This window comes from Cucurbita pepo, chromosome 20 (genome assembly GCF_057944985.1).
Source record: "Cucurbita pepo subsp. pepo isolate OVF chromosome 20, ASM5794498v1, whole genome shotgun sequence".
Lineage (NCBI taxonomy): Eukaryota > Viridiplantae > Streptophyta > Magnoliopsida > Cucurbitales > Cucurbitaceae > Cucurbita > Cucurbita pepo.
The window spans coordinates 10532646-10555687 of record NC_141817.1 but is presented as its reverse complement, the minus strand read 5'-3'; the positions used below and the strand labels follow the sequence as shown (position 1 = coordinate 10555687).

At 38.7% G+C, this 23042-nt stretch overlaps 3 protein-coding genes and 1 long non-coding RNA gene across 5 annotated transcripts; 1 reads left to right on the top strand and 3 right to left on the bottom strand.

Moving 5' to 3' along the window:
* Positions 1–3295: 3295 nt before the first annotated feature.
* Positions 3296–4678, bottom strand: LOC111783445 (uncharacterized). Its single transcript, XM_023664372.2, has one exon. The coding sequence runs from the start codon at positions 4119–4121 to the stop codon at positions 3537–3539; it is 585 nt and encodes a 194-aa protein (XP_023520140.2). The 5' UTR covers positions 4122–4678; the 3' UTR covers positions 3296–3536.
* A 139-nt stretch (positions 4679–4817) lies between these two features.
* Positions 4818–12166, bottom strand: LOC111782462 (2-dehydro-3-deoxyphosphooctonate aldolase). 2 transcript variants are annotated; one of them, XM_023663212.2, is made up of 14 exons: positions 12027–12166; positions 11180–11269; positions 10989–11086; positions 10658–10754; positions 9844–9909; positions 9549–9608; positions 9396–9470; positions 9184–9268; positions 8144–8202; positions 7871–7915; positions 7306–7404; positions 6095–6142; positions 5947–5994; positions 4818–5097 (listed from the first exon to the last, which is right to left on the bottom strand). In XM_023663212.2, exons 2-14 carry the CDS (start codon positions 11210–11212, stop codon positions 5041–5043), a joined length of 870 nt encoding a protein of 289 aa, XP_023518980.2. In that variant the 5' UTR covers positions 11213–11269; positions 12027–12166; the 3' UTR covers positions 4818–5040. The 2 variants fall into 2 exon arrangements, with proteins under 2 accessions (XP_023518980.2, XP_023518982.2); XM_023663214.2 differs by lacking the exon at positions 12027–12166 and adding an exon at positions 11791–11938.
* Positions 12167–17198: 5032 nt separating this feature from the next.
* LOC147786545 (uncharacterized) lies at positions 17199–17738 on the top strand. The gene has a single exon (XM_087120504.1). The coding sequence runs from the start codon at positions 17199–17201 to the stop codon at positions 17736–17738; it is 540 nt and encodes a 179-aa protein (XP_086976630.1).
* A 2382-nt stretch (positions 17739–20120) lies between these two features.
* On the bottom strand, positions 20121–21635 carry LOC147786544 (uncharacterized). Its single transcript, XR_015414616.1, has 3 exons — positions 21496–21635; positions 21335–21399; positions 20121–20288 (listed from the first exon to the last, which is right to left on the bottom strand). It is a non-coding gene; the product is annotated as an uncharacterized LOC147786544 (long non-coding RNA).
* Positions 21636–23042: the final 1407 nt, after the last annotated feature.

Sequence of the window (23042 nt, the reverse complement as noted above, 5' to 3'; positions counted from 1 at the left end):
TCACATCTAAGTGGGTATGAATAATGGGGTGATAAAATATAAAAACGAATCTCCATGGGACCTTCTATTTTGGATTCGTCCACGTCATCATAACATTTGGAAAATCATTTTGCCCTCAACTTTACAATATGTTCATATAAATTTTTTTATATGTTACCCGAGTCGAATATTACGATTATATGAGTAAATGCGTTAGCCAAAATATGTTCGTGTGGGTAATGAGACTTTCAAAATTAAAGAGGTCATCCATGTAAGAAGGTTGTTGGAAGGTAGAGTATCATGTCATGGCAAACGGTATAGTCACCTCAAAATATGCAGAAGCCACAGTCACCAATCAATACTAAATTTGATTTTGTAACGACTCAAACCCACCACTAGTAGTTATTGTATTTTCGTTTCGGGCTTCTCCTCAATGTTTTTAAAACAAGTATGATAGCGAGAGATTTTCCACACCCCTTATAAAGAATGTTTCGTTCTTCTCTCCAACCAATGTGGGATCTCACGGATATCTTTGTGTTTATATCTTACTCTTTCGATACAAATGTTTGTATGGTTCAAGCCGAATGCAACAAAATTATATCTTCAACCTACCCTAATCGACATGTACAATCGTGAGTCAAGTTCAATACTTAAACCGTTCTTTTTTAAGTACTTTTAAGAGTTTAAGTAATTAAACACATGTCTATGGCTAATGTTTAAGTTAGATAATTAAATCATACAACTTCATGGACTCTAGAGATTATTCTCGTGTTTGTTGGATGAAAAGTCCCACATCGACTAATTTAGAGAATGATCATGGGTTTATAATCAAGAAATACTATCTCCATTGTTATGAGGTCTTTTGGGGAAGCCCAAAGCAAAGCCATGAGAGCAGTAGACAATATCATACCCATTGTGGAGAGTAGTGTTCATGTCTATGTACAAGAAGAAAAATATAATTCTCGATACTTTTTCTAGATTACTTTCATGAAAGCACGTGTTCAGTTTGTAACGACCATAATTTCCAAAGAGAACTAGAGTCGCTACCATCTATATGATATATTCTTTTTATACGAAAACATAAGTGACCTCACTATTGGAATTAGGGAATGCAAATGCATGAGATATGATATAATCTTTTTATACGAAAACATAAGTGACCTCACTATTGGAATTAGGGAATGCAAATGCATGAGATCTATTCTCTTAGGTGGAGGCGTGCGACATGTTTATTATGGAAGTTATCATCTCTTCCTCTCGTCAACTCTATAAAGCAGTATCACGCCTTCGTCTTAGTAGTATCCTTCAAACTCGAGATTGGATCTCAATTATTTCTTGTTTGTGAGTGAGAAGGAAATTGAGTGCCATTACCGAACTTAACCCTCTTATTTTCAAGTTGGGTTGGGTCACTATGGTTCATTTTTTTAATTATTTTTTTCGTTAGGATGGGTTGAGTTGTGAACCCTATAAATCGATTGTATAGTTCAAATTATTCGTAAATAGATTGTATAGTCCGAATTATTTGACACCCTTAAATCGATTGTATAGTCTGAATTGTTCGAGTCAATCAGTAAATCGATTGTTTAATCTAAATTGTTCAGGTCAACCCGTAAATCGATTGTATATTCTAAATTGTTCGAGTTTGGATGATGAAAGTCCCACCTCGGCTAATTTAGGGAATGATCATGGGTTTATAAACAAATAATAATACTCTCTTCATTGGTTTGAGGCCTTTTGAGTAAGCCCAAAGCAAAGCCGGGTTTGCAAAGCCATGAGAGCTCATGCTCAAAGTGGACAATATCATACCACTGTGGAGAGTAGTGATTCCTAACAGACTAACAGAGTCAACCTGTAAATCGATTATTTAATCCGAATTGTTCGGGTGACCGTGGACAATATTTTACCATTGTGGAGAGTCGTGGACAATATCATACCATTGTGGAGAGTCGTGATTTCTAACAGACTAACAAAGTCAACCTGTAAATCGATTGTTCGGGTATCTGATTGTATAAAGGGTAAATATTAAATAATGGTTGGAGGGCAACAAACTTTCGGTGGCCGAATCGCGTGATATAAACAATGACATTTCTTGTCGTTTGGGTAATCGATCAACTCAAACTTTCACAACTAATTTAAAATGGTTTATTTAAATTATTCTATTTTTCAAAGGGGTTTATTTAAAATAATAATAATAATAATAATAAATGACAAAATCATATTCAATTTCTTTTAAAAAAATAATTTTTTATTTATTTTCAATTATACTTGTTTGCTAATAATATTTTCGTAAACTTCTCACATTTTTATTAAAAAAATCAAGTTTTTAAAAAATAATTTTAAAAAAGAAAAAATTAAAAATAATTTTTTTTAGGTGTGCTAGGTTGATTGAATTAAATTACACCAAACCAAGCTATTATTATTGGAAATTACTTCATATTATTCAATTATAAATGCATTATTGAGTAGAGATTTAAAAAATATATATATATTAGGACAAAAAATGAAAATATTCTATTATAAATGAAATTATAAAATAATTTAATTAAAAGTTGTATAGAATTATTAAAGACATAAAAATAATATAAATAAATTATAAAGCAAGAATATCACTTTTTAATAAATAAACATAAAAAATGAAACCACTATTTATAATTTTTTTAGACATAAAATTTTAATTTAATTTTAAATTTATGATATATTTATTAGATAACATTAAATTTTTTTTATTAAATACTTATAAAATTTTAGAGAGTAAATAGATACATCTATTTTATCCTAAATATATATATATAGATATACACTTTTGAATAATACCATATATGGGTGTGTTCATAATTATTATAATTCAACTCAATCTCACCCTACTCTTATAATTATTATTAAGATTATGAATATTCGACAATCCAACTTAACATTTGGTTGAGTTGGGTTAGGTCGTGGACTCTAAATTCAAGTTTTCAGAGTCACCGATCCTAATTCAAAAGATTTTCACAAATTTTGAAAACTTTTCTAAAAAATAAAAAATAAAAAATAAATAAAAAAAGAAACCAGAGAGAAAGAACCTGATAAGAGATTGAAGAGGAATAATGTGAGATCCCTCAATTGGAGAGGAGAACGAACCATTCTTTAGAATGGGTGTGAAAACTTCTCTCTAGCAAACAGCGTTTAATAACCTTGAATAAAAATCCAAAGGAGAAAGTCCAAAGTGGACAATATCTACTAGTAGTGGGATTGGGCTTAGGCTGTTACAAATGGTATCAGAGCCAGACACAGAGCAATGTGTGAGCGAGGAGACTGAGCCCAGAAGGTGGTTGGACATAAGACGGTGTGCCATCAAGAACGTTGGGCCCCAAAAGGAGTTGATTGGGGGTCCCACATCGGTACTAGAGCCAAATACCAGGCGTTGTGTCAGCGAAGAGACTGAGCCCCAAAGGAGTGGATATGAGATGGTGTGCCACCAAGGACGCTGGCCCCAAAGGGGTGGATTGAGAGGTCCCACATCAATCGGAGAAGGGAACGAGTGTGAGCCAAGACGCTAACGAAACGAAATGATTTGATTATAACTTTTTGGTTCTCTGGGCTTCTTCCATTAGCCTTTTGCAGAGTTTCTCCTCTGCATCTCTAAGAAATTTGAACTTTGGAGGAGGCGAAGATTCAAACAGGGGATTGAATCCATGCAGTTTATACGAATCTAAACATCTGAGAGGAGGAGGAGGAGGAGAAGCCTTCAATGGCGGAGACGCCATGGGAGTGAAATATGGAGTTTCAATTGCTGTAATTATGTCACTCAACCTTCTGGTTCTTGATTCTTCTGATTCCAAATCTTCGTTTGATTCTTCCTTGATTGTGAACAGAAATCTGGGTTGCCCTGCCAGATTGTAAATCCCCATCACCTCTTCTTCATGTTCTTCTTCTTCTTCTTCTTGTTCGTCGCCGAGCTCAAGGTCCAATCCATGGCGGATCTCAGGTGGGTTTCTGGTGAATTTAGCATGGTCGCCGTCGCCGTCGCCGTCTTCAACCTGTGTAGTATTGATTATTTTCTTCTTCCGGCATAGAAGATAGTAAAGCTCTGCAATTATGCCCATGATGAGGAACCCCAAAACTACGGCTAACCCAATATTCAGGCAGCTGAAAGATGCCATTCCCAGCTTCGAAATTGCATCTCCTCCGATGGAAAAAGCTCCGGAAATTGATGACTGACAGAGACGGCAGCGGAAGGAAGACCACAACTACTTTATTTTTCACTAAATATCTACTTTATTGTAATTAAATTAGCTTTTATTAATTTTATGTCATTATCAAAAATAATTTTATAAATTATATCATAATTATTTTTCATTAATTAATCAAAATTTAATGTAAAGTTTGAGGCTAAAGTTGTAAAATATCAATTTTATAACAAAATAAAATTTATTTATGAACCAAATAAAAACTAAACGATAAATAAAAAAGGTAAATTAGATGCTCTGTGTCATTATATCTTCACGATTGCTCTCATTCAGATATGGTATTGGTTCATCCATGTGCTACTTATTTACTCGAGTATTAAGGGGAATGTCATACCTACATAGAAGAACCACTGTTCGTTGTCGTTGGAATTACTATTCTCATTAACAGTACTTTAACGAACCTACCAACTATATAGTTCGATCCACGTTGAAAATGTTGAACTAGCAACTAATCCCATCATTTGTGTCACTTATCATTGACCTATACAAGCTCGATTAGGAGGTAGACTGTTCTTCGAGGGGTTGATTTAATCGAATGTTTTTCTGAACACGTTTTCCGCCTATCTTTTGTACCTTTTTTAATATGATGTTCTTGATTACAAGGGACAATAATAGCAAAGAAACATGATATTTAGAGGCAAAAGACATAGTTCATGATTGGTGTAAGGACAAAAACTAAAGCAACATGTTCAGTTCATATGAAGATAGATCAGAAGTATCTACACAAAATCAAACTAACTTGGTAGCGATAATGTCAATAATGAGCAAGAATTGGTGTATTCAAATCATAGCTCTCGTACCTCAGTTCGAACTTTCATGGTGCGTCGTGCCTCTACTCATGAAATGGCGTCAAGTCGATATTAAAATGCTGCTTACCCTTGCTCGCTCGCTGAGGAAAGAAAAACAATCTTGGTAAATTTTGATAAACATGTATGAGAAAATAGGTATAGATCCTTGGCTAGTACGTCGACTAAACGGTACCAATAGCAACAAGCATTGATAATGTAACAGCCCAAGCCCACCGCTAGCAGATATTATCCGTTTTGGCTCGTTACATATCGTCGTCAGCCTCACGATTTTAAAACGCGTCTACTAGGGAGAGGTTTCCACACCTTTATAAGAAATGTTTTGTTTCCCTCTCCAACCGATATGGGATGTTACAATCTACCCCCTTGGGACCCAACGTCCTCGCTGGCACACCGCCCGGTGTCTGTCCCTAATACCATTGGTAACAACTCAAACCCACCGCTAGCAAATATTGTCCACTTTGGCACGTTATGTATCGTCATTAGCCTCATGGTTTTAAAACGAGTCCGTCAGGGAGAGGTTTCCACATCCTTATAAGGAATGTTTCATTCCCCTCTCCAACCAATTGTAATAGCTCCCCTTGGGAGCCCAACGTCCTCGTTGCCACACCGCCCGGTGTCTGGCTCTGATACCATTTGTAACAGCTCAAGTCCACCACTAGAAAATATTGTCTGCTTTGGCCCGTTACGTATCATCATTAGCCTCACGGTTTTGAAGCGCCTTTGCTAGGGAAAGGTTTCCACATTCTTATAAGGAATGTTTCGTTCCCCTCTCTAATAGATGTGGGATCTCACAGATACAGATTAAGATGGTGTAAAGAAGACGACGACACATCGTGTTCAGTCAACTTCAATTCAATCTAAAGGGTCATGTCTCACCAGTCACCAGAAATGGCTCAGCAAAAATATGAAAGAAATGTAAGTGAACTTACTGCAATTGCCACAAGCTCTTCCAGCAATTCCTCCAAATGACGCAAAGGCTAATCAGAAAAGGGAATATTCATTGAAAGGTTCAGCAAATAATCTCGTGAAAGATCTCAACTTATAAATGAAACTCAAACCCATTTAAGCAGAACTCACCCACTGCGTTGGACCATCAACTGGAGCGTTCATAGGGTCATCATGCACCTTCAAACCATAAGGAAACTCTTGAGACAGTTGAATTACCCATATAAATATCACCAAGTATTGATATATTTAAATTTACGGTAACCCATAAAAGTTTAAATTTTTTGGTTCATTGGTGACGTAACACGGTATCAAGGAAGGTCCTACGTTCGAACCCTCGTAAATGTCATTTGCTCCCTAATTAATATTGAATTCATTGATATAATCAAATTTACCATAACTCTAGACTTTTTACCATCATTTTATTTGTGTAACAACCCAAGCTCACTGCTAGCACATACTGGCCTCTTTGAGCATTCCCTTTTGGGCTTCTCCTCAAGGTTTTAAAATGCGTCGATAGGGAGAGGTTTCCACACCCTTATAAGGAATGTTTCGTTCCCCTCTCCAACCGAAGTGGGATCTCACAATCCACCCCTTTGGGGACCCGGCGTCCTCGCTGGCACACCGTCCAGTGACTGGATTTGATACCATTTGTAACAACCCGATGACTCGGCTAGGGAGAGGTTTCCACACCCTTATAAGAAATGTTTTGTTCCCCTCTCCAATTGATGTGGGATCTCATAATCCACCTCCTAGGAGACCCAGCGTACTCGCTAGCACACCGCCCGATGACTGGCTATGATACCATTCGTAACAAACCAAGCCCACCGCTAGCAGATATTGTCCTCTTTTGGCTTTTCCTTTTGAGCTTCAACTCAAGGTTTTAAAACACGTATGCTAGGGAGAGATTTCCACACCCATATAAGAAATGCTTCGTTTCCCTTTTCAACCGATGTGGGATCTCACAATCCACCCCCTTGGAGACCCAGCATCCTCGCTGGCACACCGCCTGGTGACTGGCTCTGATACCATTTGTAACAGCCCAAGCCCACCGTTCACAAATATTGTCCTCTTTGAGCTTTCCCTTTTGGGCTTCCCCTCAAGATTTTAAAACGTGTCTGCTAGGAAGACGTTTTCACACTCTTATAAAGAATGCTTCGTTCCCCTCTCCAACCGATGTGGGATCTCACAATTTTTCCCCCAAAGTTTAATCTACTACGGATTCAAACACATATTCTTACATTTACTGATCACATGAACAAGCAAAAGATGTTCAAACACCAGAATAGAATAAACACGAAAGTCTAAAGAGAAACAGACAAGTATCAGAAAAATAAGAATACCTCCATGAATATCCCATCTACTCCAACAGCCACTGCTGTCCTCGCAATGCACGGTATTAATTCACGTAGGCCACCACTAGCAACACCTCCATCACCCAACTTCAAAGAGACAAAACACTTAGATTTAACCTTCTAAATTCAAATATCCACTGAAAAATGTTATCAGGAGATATCGAGAAACAAAAAACGAGCTAACGAGGAAAATGATTGAGTATTGAATTATTAAGTCCCCGTTTGATAATGATTTCGTTTTTAGTTTTCTCCTTTCGAAATTTATGCTTGTTTTTTTCTCACTTTTTAATTATGGCTTCACCTTTATGACAAAATACTTGAATTCCTAGTCATATTCTACGAATAAAAACTACTCGCTTGGCTCGATTATTAAGACGTTAGTAGAAAAGTGGACAACATGGCTTAAGGGTCGAGCTTAAAAGCTGGATTTAAGCAAATGGTTTGAGCTACGTGCAATCAAACAACATAGAAGACAAGTCGATGTGTTACACGTCTCGTCTTGTTCTATGCAACTGTCGAATACATAAAACATAGAAAACAATATTAGACATACCTGTCTCCCAGCAGGTTGTTGCAATGAATGGGTAATGTCAGCAACCTGAAATGAAAGCATTTAGCAGATTACTTTAGCCCCGACAAGACCGATGCACGTCCAAAATGGATTATATACGTACAAATCCCCTTCTCCCAGCACCCCAAATTTTATGCAAAATAAATTGAAATATGCTCTTGAAGAACAAAGTTTTGAATATGTAAAGAGCTATTCTTTTCCTGAATAGAATAACTCAACATAGAGAAGCAAAAGTTGCAGGATCAAACAACTTACAACAGGGCAGTTTGCCTCTCTCATCCACTCCAGGTTCCGAGGATCAACGATTAAGTCATCTATAAACCAAATCATACTTATTATAAGATGAACTAAACGAGACGAGAAATAAGTAAATGTTGGTTGATTGAAAAAAATCTTTTCTTTTTGTAACAGACCAAGCCCACCACTAGTAGATATTGTCCGCTTTGGTCCGTTACGTATCGCCGTCAATCTCACGATTTTAAAACACGTCTATTAGGGAGAGGTTTCCACACCCTTATAAGGAGTGCTCGTTCCCCTCTCCAACTGATATGGGATCTCACAATCCACCCCCCTAGGAGACCCAGCGTCCTTGCTGGCACACTGTCCAGTGTCTCGCTCTGATACCATTTGTAATAGCTCAAACCCACCGCTAGCATATATTGTCTGCTTTGGCCCATTACGTACCACCGTCAACCTCATGGTTTTAAAACGCGTCTATTAGGGAGAGGTTTCCACACCCTTATAAGGAATGCTCGTTCCCCTCTCCAATTGATGTGGGATCTCACAATCCCCCCCTGGGAGGCCCAGCGTCCTCGTTGGTACACTGTCCAGTGTTTGGCTTTGATACCATTTGTAATAGCTCAAACCCACCGCTAGCATATATTGTCCTCTTTGGCCCGTTACGTATCACCGTCAACCTCATGGTTTTAAAACGCGTCTATTAGGGAAAGGTTTCCCCACCCTTATAAGGAATGTTCGTTCCCCTCTCCAACCGATGTAGGATCTCACAATCCACCACCCTTGAGGGCCCAACATCCTCACTAGCATACTACCCAGTGTCTGGCTCTGATACCATTTGTAACATCCTAAACCCACCGCTAGCAGATATTGTCCACTTTGGCCCGTTACATATCGCCGTCAATCTCATGATTTTAAAACGCATCTACTAGGGAGAGGTTTCCACACGCATCTCGCCATGACCTCATTTAAATACCAAAAAGTATACAGACAATAATTTGAAACAAATGCAAGCTTCTCTTCAACCAAACAAAAAAGAATGATAAACAGTAACTTACTATATCCAAACATAGTTCCTCTCTCACAAACCATCACATTTGAATTCCCAGCCATTCTGATCTTTTCAGCTGAATTTTTCATTACCTGAAGAAATGGATATTTGGAAAATGAAAAAACGATACTACATCGTATCGAATGGCTCGAAAACATTTTTAAAAAATAAAAGAACTAAGAAAACATCTCATTTTTCGAGTTATCAGAATTCACTCACAGAAGGAGCACAAAACTGGCCTTTCTTAATATTTATAATTCTCCCAGTCTTGGCTGCTGCAACTAGAAGATCAGTCTGTTATGGTGAAAATGAGATGAATAATTAAGACTCTAACTTCAAGTAAGCCAAACTCATCAACAAATATTAAATTACCTGTCGACACAAAAACGCGGGAATCTGAATAATATCTGCAACTTTGCCAACGGCTTCGCACTGTAACAGATGATACGTTAAAGTTCCACATTCGCGCACTAATTCTTAGTTCACACGCGTAACGGAAGTTCCATCAGTGACTTGAAGGAACATCGATCGGAAAATTACGAGTAAGAATTCAGATCTTAGAATGTTCCAAACATTGGTGGATCTAACAAGACATTGTTTAGACTTTTAACTAATGACCATACAAACATAGTGTTTATGTGTCGGTGAAGTAAACGAAATAAAATACCTGTATGGTTTCATGCACATCAGTCACTATGGGTATATCATATGCTAATTTAACCTTTTCAAGTATCTGCAACGATGGAGAAAACAAAAGATTTTGTAAGTATGCAAAATTGCTTGATAAGCAGCACGAGATCAAAAGAAAAGGCAAAGCAATAAACTCAAGGAATAAACAAATGCCACATCTAACAAATAAATATATGAATTTGTGAGATCCCACATCAGTTGGGGAGGAGAACGAAACATTCTTTATAAGGGTGTGGAAACCTCCTCCTAGCAGACGCGTTTTAAGAACCTTGAGGGGAAATCTGAAAGGGAAAGCCCAAAGAGGACAATATCTACTAACGGTGGGCTTGGGGTGTTACAAATGCTATCAAAGTCAGACATCGGGCGATGCCAGTAAGGAGGCTGAGCTCCGAAGGGGGGTGGACACAAGGCGGTGTGCCAGCAAGGACGCTAGACCCCGAAGGGGGGTGGGTTGGGGGGTCCCACATAGATTGGAGAAGGGAACGAGTGTCAGTGAGGACGCTGGGCCCCGAAGGAGGGTGGATTGTGAGATCCCACATCAGTTGGGGAGGAGAACGGAACATTCTTTATGAGGGTGTGGAAACCTCACCCTAGCAAACGCGTTTTAAAACCTTGAGGGGAAGCTCGGAAGGGAAAGCCCAGAAAAGACAATATCTGCTAGCAGTGGGTTTGGGTTCATGAAAGGTGTAACTATGCCTATACATGGTCGTGCAATTCACAAATGGACATATGCATGTGGAGGAACATGCACCACCATGATTCAAACATCAAACAAATAAATCATTAGAAACCTTCAGGCCTTCGACCATGCCTGGACCACGAAAGGATTTTGCAGATGTTCGGTTAGCTTTATCGAAGCTCGACTTGAAAACCAGTGGCAAACCAAACCTGCCAGATAACATATAAAGTATTTACTAAAGACAAAGTAAAAAAGAAAGCCAAGTTAAGAGTGCAATGTGTATCCTTGGTCACCTACAAATCAAGGATGCCATGAAATTATTGGCTCCATAAACTTACCTTCATCATTTAATGCTATATGATGGAATAAGTACAATTTTGTGCACAATCTTATTCAGCAATTTAGAATAAAGAACCTAAGACTCGAAGAATCTCGATACATACTTCGACGATATATTCTTGATGTGCTTAGCCATCCTAAATATATGCTCCTCCGATTCGATCACATTTGGACCAGCCAATAGGAAAAAGGGTTCAGCAGCCTGCCAAATTAGTACAATCATCATATAAAACGCATACACTGATTAATGGCTGATCTATAAAACAAATTGTCACGAAAACGAAATGGTTCAAACCCGGAGCTGGTTGAAAAGCAGCGAAGATTCCATGGCGTTTACTTCGGTGCAATTCAAGACTTACAGACAATTAATTCAGGATGTCTTGAGCTGTAACAAATGACCATCCAGTTAACATTGGACATTGCAAAAGTGAAGTTAAATGCACATAGAATGCCATAATGAGAGAGATCTTAAACACAAACACACACACAAAAGAAGAGGTGGATTCGGTATGCATCACAAATTCTAGCTAATCCAATAGATCTTAAATTTTTCAGTAACTATTTTCAATTTCCCACAACAAAAATCAGATGGCAACCATAATCTGCAGGAACAAGGACAGTGATTCGATTTTCGCTTGAAATGTTGTTGAATTCTTGTTTGTTTCTTGGGAAAATGCCTTCCAAATTCATGTTTTTCAAGATAAAGATCTAAAAACATGTTCATCTTCAAGAAATTGTTGGCGTTCTTAACCCCCCAGAAAAAACCCACTAATCATTTGAGCTAAAAAGAAGAACCCAGATGAAAATTTAGTGAAAATAAGAACATAAGCGAATGAACTGAACAAACCAAACCCGATTCCTAAAAGATAAAACACAAAAGGCATACAAAATTTAGAGAAGAACTACATTATATCGGCTTGTCTGAGATTGGATCAGGATCAATAGGTGGCAAAGTATGAACATTAATTTTAGCTTCTCACATGGGATCAAGTGAATGATTTGTATGAGAGATTTAGAATACGAAAATGAGCAAAAAGCAAAAGGAAAAAATCTAAAGTTCAGGGGCAGAAGAAGAATTATTAAAGTAAATGAGAGGGCAATGGATATGTGAGGTCGAGAAATGTGAAGAAATGGTTAATTACCTTTGAAGATGGTGTAATGGCGATCAGGCAGTGGAGGAGGAGAAGATGGAGTGTAACAGAGCTGTGCGAGACGGTAGAGACGGAGGGGAATAAAAATAAAACTAAATTAACAAAAATACCCCAAAACTTTTTATTTTCACCTAAAATACCCTTAAAAACTTAAAATAAAAAAAATATAAAAAAATAGATTTTGAATTAAAACTATTCCTATTTTGTTTCAAAAATACACTCTTTACATTTATACACGAAAACCTTCTAATAGACTTCAAATTTTTTAATATTACTTCTAAAAATTCATACTTATGTTTTAAATATGATACTCATGTCAAAAATATTTTTGAAGTTATAACAGTTACGTATGTTAGATGAACACGACTTTCCACAATACAATGGTATGATATTGTTCACTTTAAGTATAAGCTCGGATGGTTTTGCTTTGGGCTTTCCCAGGAGGTTTCACACCAGTAAAGAAAATATTCTTTGATTATAAACTTATGATCATACCCTAAATTAGCGGACGTGGGACTTTCATCATCCAACAACATATGCCTCACGATTTTAAAGTGTTGACCAGGAAGAGATTTTCACATCCTTTATCAAGAATGTTTTATTCTCCTCCCCAACCGACGTGGATCTCACAATCCACCTGTGAATGTTTGCTGAATCCACCACACCTAAATGGTGGTGAGAATTCTCTTATTTATAATCATTTACAGAATACAGAAATATGGTAAATTACAAATAATATGGAAATAGCGATAAAAGAAAAGAATAATAAATGAATACAATATATTTGCCTTTAATAAAATGGCAAATATGGTAACCCGTAATGTAAGGCAGATATTTGCCTTATAATGAACGGTCAACTATCCTTAACACCCCCTGCAAGCTGAGCGTCGGATTTGAACGAACGTGAAGCTTGGATCTGAAAAATTCAAAGAGAGGTCGAGAAATACTCTTTGTGAAGATGTCAGCAACTTGGAGATGAGAGGGTACATATTGTGTGCGAAGTTTGCCAGCGATAACAAGTTCTCGAAGGAAATGATAATCTAGTTCAACATGTTTGGCCCGCTTGTGAGAAACGGGATTAGAGCTCAAAAAAATAGCACTTTTGTTGTCACATAAGAGTAAGGGCTGCTGTGAAATAGGGACCTTGAGGTCATGCAAAAGATGCGTAACCCAAAGAAGTTTAGCAGCAGTTGTGGCAAGAGCACGATACTCAGATTCACAGCTGGAGCGTGAGACCGTAGGTTGCTTTTTGGCACTCCAAGAAACGAGATTGTTACCAAGGTAAATAGAATAGCCGGATGTAGAACGACGAGTATCGGGACAACCAGCCCAGTCAGCATCCGAATAAGCGACTAGCATACTAGGAACAGTGGATGGACGAAAGGTAAGACCAAAGTGGAGTGTTCCTTTGACATAGCGAAGAATACGTTTGACAGCAAGAAAGTGATCTGCAGTAGGGGCATGCAAGAATTGACTGACAGAATTGACAGCATAGGCAATATCTGGACGCGTAATAGTCAAGTACTGAAGGGCGCCAACAAGAGATCTGTAGAGAGTAGGATCAGAGAAAGGAGAACCATCAGCAGTTAGGTGTTGAGAAACAACCAAGGGAGTGTGAACTGGTTTGCTATCGAGCAACTGAGCACGAGTAAGAATATCTCGAGCATATTTTAATTGACTAATAAAGAGATCATCAGGAGTGGGTGAAGCTTCAAGACCAAGAAAGTAACTGAGAGAACCCAAATCTTTGGTAGCAAACTCATAATGAAGCTTGCGAGTAAAGCTGTCAATAAGAGATGAGTTGTTGCCGGTAACAATAATGTCATCAACATAAAGAAGCAAATAGATAAGGTTAGATTGCTGATGAAAGACAAAAAGGGACGTGTCAGCGCGACTGCAAGAAAACCCAAGTGTGAGAAGAAATAAGCTAAAACGCTGAAACCAAGCACGAGGAGCTTGCTTTAAGCCATAGAGAGCTTTCTTTAATAGACAAACATGAGTGGGAAATCGAGGATCAATATACCCAGGAGGTTGTTCCATATGAACACGTTCAATAAGAGTTCCATTGAGAAAAGCATTCTTGATATCAAGTTGTCGAAGAGGCCATTTATTTGTGACTGCAATAGAAAGCACAACACGGACAGTGGTAGCTTTGACAACCGGACTGAAAGTGTCAGTGTAGTCAAGACTAGGAACCTGAGTATAACCTTTGGCAACAAGACGAGCCTTGAAACGCTCGACGGATCCATCAGGCAAATATTTAATACGAAACACCCATTTAGAGCCCACGATGTTGGTTTTGGCAGGGCGAGGAACCAAAGTCCAAGTATCATTTTGTTGTAACGCTCGAATTTCTTCATCCATGGCAGCCACCCAAGCAGGATTCTTAGCTGCAGATTTGAATCCTTTTGGCTCAGTGGATGCAAGAAGAGCAGAAAGAAGTCCAGATGAGCCCAAAATACCAAGATTTGTTGGATGACGAGTCTTGAATATACCAGCTTTGGCTCGTGTGATCATAGGATGAGTGCCTAAAGAAGAGAAATCAACAGGAGGTTCAATAGAGGTCGAATTAGAAGTCGAGGGTGGCAAAGTGGAACTTGCAAGAGAAGTATCAACCTGCACAGACTCATCTACAAGGTCAGAACAAATATCATACGGGGATGAACTGGATCGAGGAATGTGCGGTGATGAAGTGGTAGGGGGGATAAATCAATATGATGAAGATGTGGTTCCAAGAAATTTGAAATAGGAATAGAGGAAAGAGGTTGGGGCTGGGAGCTAGGGATAGCAGGAAAGTGAGTTTCATCAAATTGAGCATGGCAGGTGATATATAGCTTAGTGGTGGCAGGATCAAGACAGCGGAACCCTTTATGAGCAGAACTATAACCCAAAAAAATACAAGGAATGCTGCGGGGAGAAAGCTTGTTAGGCATATAATCACGCAAATAAGGATAAACACGACAACCAAAGGGATGAAAATTGCATAATGTGGAGTCTAGCCATAAAGGAGTTCAAAGGGTGACTTACCACCAAGAAGTGGAGTAGGCAACCGGTTGATAATGTAAGCGGCAGTGCTGAAGGCGTCAACCCAAAAACGAGGAGAAAGATGAGAGTGAAAGAGAAGGGCCAAGCCAGTCTCGGTCACATGACGATGTTTTCTCTCAGCACGACCATTTTGAGCAGGTGTATATAAACAAGAGAGTTGATGGTGGATGCCAGAATTACGTAAATGAATTTTGAAACAAGTACTAGTAAATTCGGTACCACCATCGCTTTGAAATACCTTGATACGAGAAGAATATTGATTTTCCACAAATCTTTGAAATTGAAGAAAAATATCAAAAAAATCAGATTTAAATTTTAAGGGTAAAACTAAGTGAATCGAGAATAATCATCAATAAAAATAGCATAATAAAGAAAACCCGAATTTGATTTGACGGGAGAAGGACCCCAAAGATCACAATGAATAAGATCTAACACATGAGACGACCTACGTTCATTGCGGGAATAAGGCAATCGATGACTTTTCACAAGCTGACAAGTATTATATAATGATGGAGAAGGCAATAAAGACGTAAGAGAAAGATGACCTTTTCTATTTAAAAAAGAAATAACAAAATGATTCACATGACCCAGACGAGCATACCATAAATCATATGAAGCACGTAAAGATTTGTTTCTAAGGGCTGAAATAAAGGCAGAGTTGCCGCGCTCCAGCACATATAGCCCTCCATCTCTTTTACCGGTTGCCACCACCCTTCTTGTTTGACGATTCTGGATAGTAATAAGATTATTAGTAAATGTAACGGAGAGAGGAAAATCAGACGTTAATTTACTTATGGAAAGAAGATTTTTAGTGAGGTGAGGGACAACCAAGACATCTAATAAGTGAATATTTGGAACAGGAGAAAGAGTACCGGTGTGGGTAATGGGTAGGGATGCACCGTTTCCTACGATCACAGAGTCCTTACCCGTGTAATTTTTAGACTGATCCAGAATAGATGGGTCGGCAGTCATATGGGCCGAAGCTCTAGTGTCCAGAAACCAATCAGCAGCATCGGGTCCAGCAATAGAACATGACGTGTTAAAGGCTTCAGCAAGGTGAACATGAGAAGAATCAGGTCGAACATACCGTTGGTTGCAACGGTCAGCATAATGGCCCTCTTTGCGGCATATTTGGCAGTGAGGTGGTCGACGACCCTGACTGGAGTGGGTTCGTCCTCGATTAGAAGAGTTGTTTTTGTGAGAATAAGAACGACCTCGCTGGTTGGTAAAGGAAGCAGGGTGGCTTCCATGGGTGCGACCACGATTAGTAGCTGTGAATGCTGTAGGAGTGGTGTCAGAGGACTCAAGGGAGCGCTGGAACAACTCAAAACTTTCAGCTTTAGAGACTAAATCTGCAAAACATGGGATAGGCGTGAGAGCCATCTGAGCAGTAGAAAAAGCTGAAAATTCGGTGCCGAATCCACGAAGGAACCAGTGCACTTTATCAATGTCCTCGACGGGTCTGCCAATGGCATGAAGTTGGTCACAAATTTTTTTGAAGGCACGAGCATACTCAGCAACAGGTTTGGTGCCACGTTTCATCAACTGCAAGTCATCCTTGAGTCTCAGTTCACGAGCTTTCGACTGATGGCTGAACGTAGTTTCCAACGCAAGCCAAACATCACGTGCAGTAGATAGACCAACGACAACAGCCATGGCTTCCTCAGTGAGAGAGGAGAGCAGGAGACAGAGAAGTCGTTGATCAGCTGCTCTCCATGCCAAATATTTGGGGTTGAATGTTGAGGAGGTTTCTGGTTCAAAGCGAGGTGGTGGAACCATAGTTCCATCGACATAGCCCAGCATGTCTTGACTCTCAAGGAGAGGGAGAAGTTGGCTTTTCCAGAAAAGATAATTGGAGGAAGAAAGTTTGATGATGTGTAAGTTTATTTAATCTTGTATTAACCGTAATTCATTTTATTTACTGTTTGTATTTCAAATTATGTCAGTTGAGGGAAGTTATTAGCGGTTAAGGGAAGTTATTAGCAGTTAGTGTGGCTATTCTGTCTATATATGTACTGTGTAACAAGTTGAATAATGAGTAAGTTGGTTTATTGCCTCTCTTAGTTGTACGAGTGTTTTCTAACAATTGTATCAGAGCTTGGTTACATGCCAAAGATCATGCCGAGAAATAATAACAACACTGGAGAGAGAGGAGAGTCGTCGAAGTTTGCAACAAAGGAAGGTCTGGTAACACTCCAATACCCGACGTTATCGAGAACCAACTACTCAGCATGGGCTATGAAGATGAAGGTCTATTTGCGTGCTCAAGGGGTGTGGGACGCAATCGAATCAACCGAGTCTCTAGATAGACTTGATGAAAGGAAGGATCAAATGGCCTTAGCAGCTATCTATCAAGCAATCCGTGAAGAGATGTTGTTTTTGTTAGCAGAGAAAGAAACAGCAAAAGAAGCATGGCAGACGTTAAAAACTATTCATGTCGGTGCTGAACGTGTAAAGGAGGCAAAGATCCAAACTCTGAAGATTGAGTTTGAAATTACGAATATGAAGGAGTCCGAGACTATTGATAATTATGCAGCAAGGTTGACAGAAGTTGTTAATAAAATACGTACGTTTGGAGACAAGTTTGAAGAGGCATACTTGGTGAAAAAATTTCTCCACTCAGTACCTCCTAAGTTTCTTCATTCGCATCGGCAATAGAGCAATTTGCCGATTTAAAGGTGAGACCATGGAGGAAGTCATCGGCCGTCTTAAAGCATATGAGGAACGGATCGGTGGCAACAAAGAGAATGCTGAGCATGTCTTATTGACTCAAGGAGAATTGAAAGAGAAAGAATGTAGCGACAATGGAGGCCATAGCCGAGGGCGAGGTCGCAGTGGTCGCTGGAGAGGGAGAGGTCATGGACGTGGAAACGACTCGTTCCATCAAGAGAAGAAGGCTGACAAGAGCAAGGTAAGATGCTACAATTGTCAAGGCCTATGCCACTATGCCTCAGAATGTCGGAAGATGAAGTGTTATAATTGTCAAAAAAATTGGCCATTATGCATCCGACTGTAGATCGAAGAAATTGGAGGATCAGACGCACTTGGCTGAGACGCAAAGTGATGAGGATGAGCCAGCCTTACTTACGGCACAAGTTTGTGAGGTCCGAACTCTCGATTCACCAGAGTTGACGGAAATGGCTCTTTATGAAGAGAAGATTGTCCCGGAAGAAATTGAGAAGAAAAACAACATTTGGTTCCTAGATATGGGAGCCAGCAATCACATGACTGGTTGTAGAAGTTGGTTCTCGGAATTGAACGAGTCAGTGACTGACACGGTGAAGTTCGGAGATGGATCACTTGTAGAGATAAAAGGACGTGGAGATGTGAAGGCTGCGTCTGTGAAAAAAACAGAGAAGATGATCGATGAGGAGAAAATCGATGGCTCTGTGAAGATTGAATCGGAGGAAAAAATAGAGAAGCGAGAAGAGAAGAAGAGCGATGGCGAGAAAATCGTTGGCGGTGTGAAGTTTGAATCCGAGGAGAAGAGCGATGGTGTTGTGGCGGAGGTCCAGAATGTGGCAACGGAGGTAGCGAAAGCAAAGGAGATAAAAGAGAAGGACTGTGACGACGAGAAGAAGGAGAAGGAGGACGGAAACAATGGCTGTGCTATTGAAAAACAGGTCGCCGGAGAAACGAAAGCAGAGAAGGAGAAGGAGGCCATTATTTCCGGCAGTGCAATTGAAGTAGCACAGATAATTAAACCTGTTGAGGAAAAGCTGTTGGCCGGACAAGTAGAACAGGTAATTAAAATTGTCAATGAAAAGCAGTTGCCCATTGAAACGAAGACAGAAAAGAAGGAAGACGGCGATAATGGCGGTAGCGGTAGCGTTGAACAAGTAATCAAACTGGTGAAAGGAACTATTGATATCGAATGTCATTATGTGAAGGCAAAGCAAGCAGAAAGAAACAATTACATGGAAATCCAATTACATGGACTTCAAAGAAACAAAAGATGGTGGCACTTTCATCCTGTGAAGCGGAGTATATTGCGGCAACGTCAGCTGCTTGTCAAGGAATATGGTTAGGACGTTTACTGAAAGAATTGGCTTGAAGAATGTAAGAATGTGAAGATCGAAATACAAGATTAAGGGGATGATTTGTTAGTTTTTTTTAACTTGTATTAACCGTAATTCATTTTATTTATTGTTTATATTTCAAATTATGTCAGTTGAGGGAAGTTATTAGCGGTTAAGGGGAGTTATTAGCGGTTAAGGGAAGTTATTAGCAATTAGTGTGGCTATTCTGTCTATATATATGTAGTGTGTAACAAGTTGAATAATGAGTAAGTTGGTTTATTGCCTCTCTTAGTTGTACGAGTGTTTTCTAACATGGTAATCATATGGATTAGAGTATTGAAAGGAAGAAGATGATAAGAAGAATCGGAAGCCATAGAGAAGAAAGGATCAGGATTGTTAAACCGAAAGGGCTCTGATACCATGTGAATGTTTGCTGAATCCACCCCACCTAAATGGTAGTGAGAGTTCTCTTATTTATAATCATTCACAGAATACAGAAATGGTAAATTACAAATAATATGGAAATAGCGATAAAAGGAAAGAATAATAAATGAATACAATATATTTGCCTTTAATAAAATGACAAATATGGTAACCCGTAATAAGACAAATATCTGCCTTATAATGAACGGTCAACTATCCTTAACACCACCCTTATTCGGGGTCAGCGTCATTGATGACACATCGCCTTGTATCCACCCTTTTGGGGCTCAGCCTCGTCTCTGGCACATCGCTCAGTGTAAGCAAAACCCACCATTAGTAGATATTGTCCTCTTTAGGTTTTTCCTTTCGGGGCTTCGCCCTCAAAGTTTTTAAAATGCGTATGCTAAAAAGAGATTTCCACATCCTTATAAATAATGTCTCGTTCTCCTCCCCAACCGCTGTGAGATCCGATGATGAACATATTTTTGATGGATATATGTGAATTAGTGATTGATTTTGATTGCATTTTTTGATTTATTTTTGCTCATCTTTTGTTAAGCATCCAATTGTAAACAGGTATGTAATAATGATATGATAATGATATTTGATAATAGAAAAGCAGTAGAGGAATACAGTTTTTTATCTTTTGAACACAGAAACAGATAGACAGCCAAAACGCCTGCTTTGGTCACTTCCTTGATGGAGGCCGATGATTCCCCTCTGGATTTGGCACTGATGGCCTTTTATAACCTCTCTTCTCTGTTGCCTGCTTTCAGTCATCACATAAATGAATCACTTTCAGGTATGTATTTTCTTTTTTAGTGTAATCTTTTTTTGGAGTTCAATGATTGCAGGCATGAAATATGTGCATGTTATTGAAGGACGCTATCTTTTAGAAAGAATGATGAAAATTAACTTGAGATCCCACATCGATTGTGAAGGAGAACGAAACGAAACATTTTTTATAAGAGTGTGAAAATCTCTTCCTAGCAAACGCATTTTAAAGCTCCACGTGAGGCTAATAGTGATACGTAATGGGCCAAAGCAGATAATATATGTTAGCAGTGGGGTTGGGCTGTTACAAATGGTATCAGAGCCGACGATGTGCCAGGAGGTTGAGCCTCGAAGGAGGGTGGACACGAGGCAGTGTGCCAGTAAAAACGTTGGGTCTCAAAGGGGGTAGATTGTGAGATCTTACATTGGTTGGGAAGGAGAACGGAGCATTATTGATAAGGGTGTGGAAACCTCTCTCTAGTAGACGCGTTTTATAAACGTTGAGGAGAAGCCCGAAAGGGAAAGCTCAAAAAGGAGAAGCCCAAAAGGGAAAGCTCAAAGAGGACAATATCTACTAGTGGTGGGCTTGAGCCGTTACAAATGGTATCAGAACCAGACACCGGGCGATGTGTCAGTGAGGAGGTTGAGCCCCGAAGGAGGGTGGACACGAGGGTGTGCCAGGAAGGACACTAAGCCCCAAAGAGGGTGGATTGGGGGTCCCACATTGATTGAAGAAGGCAATGAGTGTCAACGAGGACGTTATCCATGTTCCACTAGGCCTCAAAGGGGGTGGATTGGGAGGTTCCACATTGATTGGAGAAGGGAACGAGTGTCAGCAACGACACTAGGCCCTAAAAGAAGAACAAAGCAAGAGTTGTGGAAACTTCTCTCTAGCAAACACGTTTTAAAAACATTAAAGAGGTCTGAAAAGGAAAGCTTAAAAAAAACAATGTCTGTTAGCGGTGAGCTTAAAGTGTTACAATTAAGCTTGTGGTAAGAAAACGAAAACAAAATGGATAAAAGAAATATAGATAATACCTTTGAAACTAGAGGAACATGGATATACCTCGAGTTCCAGCTCCAATCATGAACTGAGCTTAGCTCTACGTAGAAGCAACATTGGTTGGTATAAGAATATATGAAACAAATATAATCCAACATATATAATCCAACATGAACTGAGTAGTGATGAAGTTTACCTGTGTCGGGGACAGCTCCAGAAGCCATTGGAGGAAGGGAAGGTTGCAAAGCTGCAAGCAGAAGAAATGAGAATAGAAGCCGACACACTGTAATTGCTTTCATATTGAGCACATAAGAGAGATTATTTGGAGGACACATAAAATAGGGTTTGGGTTAAGGAACATTCTTTCATAATTATGACCTATTTTTAAAACGAATGGTTGACAATTTAGAGAGAATCCAATGCCACCATCATCATGATTTCATTGCTTTTGATTTTCTTTTTTAATAATTTCTTCATGTGGGAAGTCTACCAATTTTGAAAATTTTATTTATTTTTAGGGATATGATGTGATTTTTTTTTTGTGTAATTTAGAAACTCTACCACGGTTATCGGCTAAGTAGTCTGTTTTCACGACCCCGACATATGTCTAGAAGTGAAGTAATTTTCTTATACAATCATTTAATGTTTGGGTTTACGACACCTTCAAACTGGATCTTCATGCTATCAAAACTGATACCCGAGGATTAAAGAGATGATATTTGGAATGTTTTTTAAAACATAAGAAAAATGGTTTTAATCCTTTCAAAATTACTCTCAAACATGCTCTAAGAGCTAGTGGTAAAGTTTGATAGTTGATCCTGATATAGTCGAGAGTGAGTGATATTTCGTTTAAGGGTTGGAGAGTTCGATCATAGTCCAAGGTCACCACTAGCGGATAAATATTGTCTGCTTTGACGCATTATGTATCATCGTCAACCTCACGAAATACAAAAATCATCTAAGAAATGTTTCGTTTTGTTCTCCAACCGCTGTGAGATCTATAAAAAATGATTTCATAATATATTTGAGAATTATTTAAGTAAACAAAAATATATGTTTGTTATAATATTTTGAAATAAAATTCACCCTAAGAGAACGAAACATTTTTTATAAGAATAAGAAACTTTTCCTTAACAGATGTGACAATGATATATAACACAGCAAAGTGGACAATATCGGTAAATACAACCATAAACAAGTTAGGTTAAAATTGATGTAATTAATTAACTGAAAATATATGTCATAAATCATCACTTTTTTGTTCCACTAATGTCATATCAATGTTTAACAAATAGTTGTAATAACAAATGCGTGTAATCATTAGGTTAACCTTTTATTAACAAAGTCAAAACTTTAAATTTGGAAATTTAAAATATATAATTTAACTTTAAACTTTTAATTATTGTTTTGGTAAAGAAATTGTGGTGTAATTCTCATTGAAGATTGACATCAGAGGAACGTGGTTCGCGACGTTAAAATTTCTTTTATGACATTTTTAAAAAGTAAAAGTAAACGGTTTGGAAACTGACCTAGCTTCAACAGATATTGTCCAGTCTTACTTGCTTATGAAATAGGTTACGATGTTTAGTTCAACTTTTTTATTGAAGATAGTCGTTATTGTCATGTTTAGTTTGACTTTTGGTTGGAAGAGAGCCTACTCTTTGTCAATATAGTACGGTTATTATCTTGGACCTGGTGTTCTGGCTCAAGAGAGTCGGCAAATCTCTCGAAGTAGGTTCACCC